This window comes from Stegastes partitus, unplaced genomic scaffold, assembly GCF_000690725.1.
Source record: "Stegastes partitus isolate 25-593 unplaced genomic scaffold, Stegastes_partitus-1.0.2 Scaffold2031, whole genome shotgun sequence".
In the NCBI taxonomy this organism is placed as follows: Eukaryota; Metazoa; Chordata; class Actinopteri; family Pomacentridae; genus Stegastes; species Stegastes partitus.
In genome coordinates this window covers 82,835-88,432 of record NW_007579762.1, presented here as the reverse complement: position 1 = coordinate 88,432, position 5,598 = coordinate 82,835, and the positions used below count along the sequence as shown (strand labels likewise).

Genomic DNA, 5,598 nt, shown 5'->3' with positions numbered 1-5,598 from the left:
TTTTCTGTTTTTAAACATCCATCCAGACAAACAGTTTACCTGGCTGCACTTTAATATCTGACAGAGCTTTAAGACAGGCTCTTTTTCTTTCTTCTCCTTTAGGAACCGGCCTAAAAAATAAAAACACACTGTTGTTACCTCCGGCTGGGGCAAAAGGCAGAAGCTGACAGATTGGTAATTGCAAGCTGCGGGATGTACTTGATGATGGCGGACACGTTGGTTATCTTGTTGAAGAAGTCAAACTCTCTCTGGTAGAAATCTTTGGCCGGACCCGACAGAGAACCGGTGATCTCCTCCACCATCTGCTCCAACAGCTCCCCAATGTCAGCTGTGCACACACACATTAATGAGCAAGCAATCGACTTAACTTCAGTTAATTAGACCTAATAATGGTTTTCCCATCAGCTCAACAACTTAATTACACATTAACAGAGAATGATATCACATTAATTTAACACAGAGGAGCCAGGAATCTACCGCAAAAAGGAAAAACACAAGAAGAAATCAGCCAATGTGACGTATGTGAATCAAACTTACACAACAACAAAATGACTATCAAATACAAACGTAACATTAATCAGAGAGACTGGAGAGGATCTATTGCAGTTAGGTACACTACAGGTTGGTTTAACAAATACTCCATTCTGCGTATACATGTACCCCTCATTTCCCCATTAATGAAGTTTATTTTTAGACAAGTTTGGCTTTGTGTCTATTTGTCTGTTCTTACAATGAAAACATTTTAAATCTTTTATTTTTTAAAGTATACAGTTTCGTTGTTCTGCCATGCACAACATAGCTGGGTCACTCTGATGTAGAGTTTCTACTCACGATCTTTCTGGTGTCCCTCCTCATCCATGAAGATGTTTGTCTTCATGTTCCAGATGAACTGATGGGCGAGAAGCTGTGACTTCTGGGCTGCCCACAAGATGTACTCTCTTACGTAACCCATCTGAGCCAGACAGAGAGTCAGAAGTTATTACCATTTTAACTTTTAAAACATCTTCAAAAACAATCATTTCTATTAACCAACTTGTCCTTTAAGCTTCTGCTTCAAAAACGAACATATCGACCATCCCTCTTCTGGTTTGGCTGGTGATGTTTGAGTTGCAGTAACGTTAACTAAATACGATGAACCATTCAAAGAAAGAGATCTTACAGCCTATTAGCATGTTTTTTTTCCACTTTTGTATGAAGTTGAGGAAGGAAGAACTGTTAATGTTTACCTTATCATAACGGAGAGCCTGTACAATTTGAGGAATGTAGAACAAGATGGCATCCTAAGATGAGAGAGAGAAAAAAAAGTATTCTTAGCTTTGCTTGTATCCTCTCTACTGCTGAGGAAACCAAACAAACTAATTCCTGTGTGTTAGCAAAAATCCACACGTGTGACCTACTGGAGGGAAGGAGCGCAGCACTTTAACCCCGTACTGAGCGGTGAGAGGATGAGGAGGGTACATGCTGCTGAAGTAAGACAGACCAGTGGGCGGGTCGGCCGGAGCCCAGCACAAGATATGGCTCAGCTCAGGAGAGTCAGCATCGATAGTGTGCCACGTGACCAGGAACTAGTCAAAGAGGGAAAGAAATTATTAGACACAAACTAATCAAATAAATAGAGTTGAGCTTTATTACACAATTTAGATCAACAATATTACATCCCCTACAACAACTTCAAATGCCCATCTGTATGTCGATGACACATCTGTATTGCTTTTCTAATACACAGCCTCACAGCTGAAGGTCCCTCAGTTCAAATCTCTACTGGGGTCTTTCTGTGTGGAGTTTGCATGTGACTACTGCATAGGTTTTCTCTCGGTGCTCCGGCTTCCTCCCACAGTCCAAAGACATGCTGAGGTTAATTCATGGTTCTAAAGTGCCTGCAGGTCTAAGTGTGGCCCTGTGATGGACTGGAGACCTGCCTCTTACCCTAAAGCAGCTGGGATAGGCTCCCCTCTCCAGGACTAAGTGGGGTATGGGTAATGGATGGAAAGATTTTCTAACACTACAGTCAGTTNTTCACAAGAGCTTCAGAATTTTTCTGTTTAAACTGGCTTTAGCATCCATAGGTAACCCATAACTGTTAACTTGTTCTGTTGTTACTAATAGCTAAAATGTTGTTTTTGTCAACTACAAAACTGTTGCCTGTAAAATAAAACAGCTTATTATTTCATCCTTGGAATATAGGCTGGTTTACAGGGAATAAACAAAAATGCCATTAAATGTGACATTTATGCCTCTCATGAGGTTGATCTGGTCAAAGTCAGATGACACAGTCTGTCCTAGCTTTTCAGTCCATTATTAGAGTAAACTCAGAAAAGGGAACAGTCGCTTTAAATCTGTAGCAGGAGTGATAAGGTTTAAAGCTTTATACCTTCTGGAAGGCCAGGGTGGATTCATCACCATACTGGTTACGGAAGTAATCATACATGCCAAAGTCTGTTTGTCTGCCAAGCTGGTCTCTGGACTTGCAGTCTGGGATGCACTCGATCACGCCGCACTGAGAGAAAGAAAGAGAAATTATCAACTATCAGATTATGACACCAAAATCACATTTTTACAGTTCAGTTATCAAAATGTGGCTGTTTTAATACATTCAGATACATTTACCAGTATAACTGCTAAGATATAGTGGGCTGCTACACAGCAAGAGCCTATCAAGGGCTCCCAGGAACTGTGCAATTGTCTCGGGTCTACCAGGACTTAATGAATCTTTAGTTATACTTTAGTAGCACCTTTTTATTTTTTACCCGTAATGTGTGTGATTAACCAACAGGAGTGAAGAGGTATAGATTAGGGAATACAGGATTTGGAGGTAATAATAAGGCATAGAGTGTTACCCCTGGTGCAGTGGCCACCACTCTGTAGGGGAAGACAAACAGATCCAGACCAACCAGCTGGAAGATGTTCTTAAAAAGCCCAATAATCTGGAGAGCGAGCATATCCTGGAGGAAAGCGAGGATCACAGGAGGGTTATCAAAGGAGTTCAGGCCATCCCTAACATAAATGTGTCGCATCAATGAGAGAAAGAAAAGCAGGTCACCTGTCTGCAGTCATCTCCCACTTTAAAGATGGCCGCCTGCCAGCAGACTCTGCGTGATCCATCTGGATTCTCCTCTCCGTCCTCCAGAGAGTCTGAGGGGCAGCGGAGACCCTCCCTCTCCAGCTCGCTCACCCCACAGCGCTTCACCTTAAACTTGGCCAGGTAGGGCGCCTTGGCAGCACTGTGAACACAGAAAACACATGAGAAGAACGCAGACGACACAGGATCAATGTATCAGCGAAAACCCTCCACGACTTTACCTCTGCATGGGAGTCCCAGACTTGTAGTCAATGTCCAGCACTATGGCTTCAGGATTACTGGGAAGGTAACAGCCTAGGAAACACCAAGAGGAGCAGAAAACAGTAAGCTGGGCTCGGAGAACTCACTGACAAACTTTTTTCATGATAGCACTTACATATATTAGATAAAAAAGCATGACAGCTGGATCTTTAGTAGCAATGCTCCACACAAAAGCTGATGTTCGTCTTTTCAAGACTAAAACAGTGACAGTTTATAATGTGAGCTGGATGCTAACACTTATTTGATGGATTTATTAGTCTTGGTATCAAGAATCACTGAAATTTTAATAGTGCAGATATCGACCACCAAACTTCTGGCGCTGTGCTATCCCTAATCTGGGACGGAGACACCTGAACCATTTACATTCTATGCTTAAGAACAGGATGTATACACGTTTATATTCATGTCTAAATAGATGTGCATTTTCCGTTCCATCAATCCCCACAAATGTCTGTTAGCAGTCACATTTTTACTTCAGCAACCATTAAAGGAGTACATGCAAACCAAAATTTACAGAAACAGTTCTGTCCTAAACAAAACTGATCACATTTAGAATACACTTCTGACATATAGTGAGGACTTTAACCATTAAGCATTTTAAAGAAGGTTAGAAATATGAGTGTAAAAAGGGACACTGAGGTCCTTTTTGTTCACATAGGCAAAGTCTACGCTGATGTTTTTTTTAACTTTCCATTTTATATGTTCAACTGACGTGATAAATATAAACCAGTCTCTTTAAATGTTGTATGATGTCAAAATTTGACAACCTCTGAACGCCAAAACCACCCAGCACGTTTGAAAGGAATTTTTTAACTTTTCTAATAATCACTGATTGTAGGATTTGTACTTTTTCGTAAAAACGCTAATTTTTTTTCTTTTTTTGTCTCTCCTTGTAGCCATGGTTGTGCTGTTTCCTTAAAGGTGCAGAAATTGAAATTGCAATGAAGATTGAGCCCACAGTGAGGAAAAATGTAACAGGAGCAATAAGCACCCAGACACTGTTTGCGGTTCAGAGGGTAAAATAAGAAAAAAAAACTTTTTTCGCAGCATCTCAGTTCGTTTTCTGTTTTTAAACATCCATCCAGACAAACAGTTTACCTGGCTGCACTTTAATATCTGACAGAGCTTTAAGACAGGCTCTTTTTCTTTCTTCTCCTTTAGGAACCGGCCTAAAAAATAAAAACACACTGTTGTTACCTCCGGCTGGGGCAAAAGGCAGAAGCTGACAGATTGGTAATTGCAAGCTGCGGGATGTACTTGATGATGGCGGACACGTTGGTTATCTTGTTGAAGAAGTCAAACTCTCTCTGGTAGAAATCTTTGGCCGGACCCGACAGAGAACCGGTGATCTCCTCCACCATCTGCTCCAACAGCTCCCCAATGTCAGCTGTGCACACACACATTAATGAGCAAGCAATCGACTTAAGTTCAGTTAATTAGACCTAATAATGGTTTTCCCATCAGCTCAACAACTTAATTACACATTAACAGAGAATGATATCACATTAATTTAACACAGAGGAGCCAGGAATCTACCGCAAAAAGGAAAAACACAAGAAGAAATCAGCCAATGTGACGTATGTGAATCAAACTTACACAACAACAAAATGACTATCAAATACAAACGTAACATTAATCAGAGAGACTGGAGAGGATCTATTGCAGTTAGGTACACTACAGGTTGATTTAAGAAATATTCCATTCTGCGTATACATGTACCCCTCATTTCCCCATTAATGAAGTTTATTTTTAGACAAGTTTGGCTTTGTGTCTATTTGTCTGTTCTTACAATGAAAACATTTTAAATCTTTTATTTTTTAAAGTATACAGTTTCGTTGTTCTGCCATGCACAACATAGCTGGGTCACTCTGATGTAGAGTTTCTACTCACGATCTTTCTGGTGCCCCTCCTCATCCATGAAGATGTTTGTCTTCATGTTCCAGATGAACTGATGGGCGAGAAGCTGTGACTTCTGGGCTGCCCACAAGATGTACTCTCTTACGTAACCCATCTGAGCCAGACAGAGAGTCAGAAGTTATTACCATTTTAACTTTTAAAACATCTTCAAAAACAATCATTTCTATTAACCAACTTGTCCTTTAAGCTTCTGCTTAAAAAAAGAACATACCGACCATCCCTCTTCTGGTTTGGCTGGTGATGTTTGAGTTGCAGTAACGTTAACTAAATACGATGAACCACTCAAAGAAAGAGATCTTACAGCCTATTAGCATGTTTTTTTTCCACTTTTGTATGAAGTT

General features: G+C 40.6%; 1 protein-coding gene across 1 annotated transcript in view; it reads right to left on the bottom strand.

The window, feature by feature from the left end:
* Positions 1 to 5,598, bottom strand: part of LOC103373624 (phosphatidylinositol 4-kinase alpha-like) — a 34,863-nt gene that overhangs the window by 6,704 nt on the left and 22,561 nt on the right. Inside the window, exons 41-47 of the mRNA XM_008303547.1 lie at positions 5,231 to 5,363; positions 4,598 to 4,727; positions 4,439 to 4,509; positions 3,301 to 3,373; positions 3,041 to 3,221; positions 2,838 to 2,942; positions 2,372 to 2,497 (exon numbers count right to left, since the gene is read on the bottom strand). Of these exons, the coding sequence (XP_008301769.1) occupies positions 2,372 to 2,497; positions 2,838 to 2,942; positions 3,041 to 3,221; positions 3,301 to 3,373; positions 4,439 to 4,509; positions 4,598 to 4,727; positions 5,231 to 5,363 (819 nt within the window). The remainder of the gene's footprint in view (positions 1 to 2,371; positions 2,498 to 2,837; positions 2,943 to 3,040; positions 3,222 to 3,300; positions 3,374 to 4,438; positions 4,510 to 4,597; positions 4,728 to 5,230; positions 5,364 to 5,598) is intronic.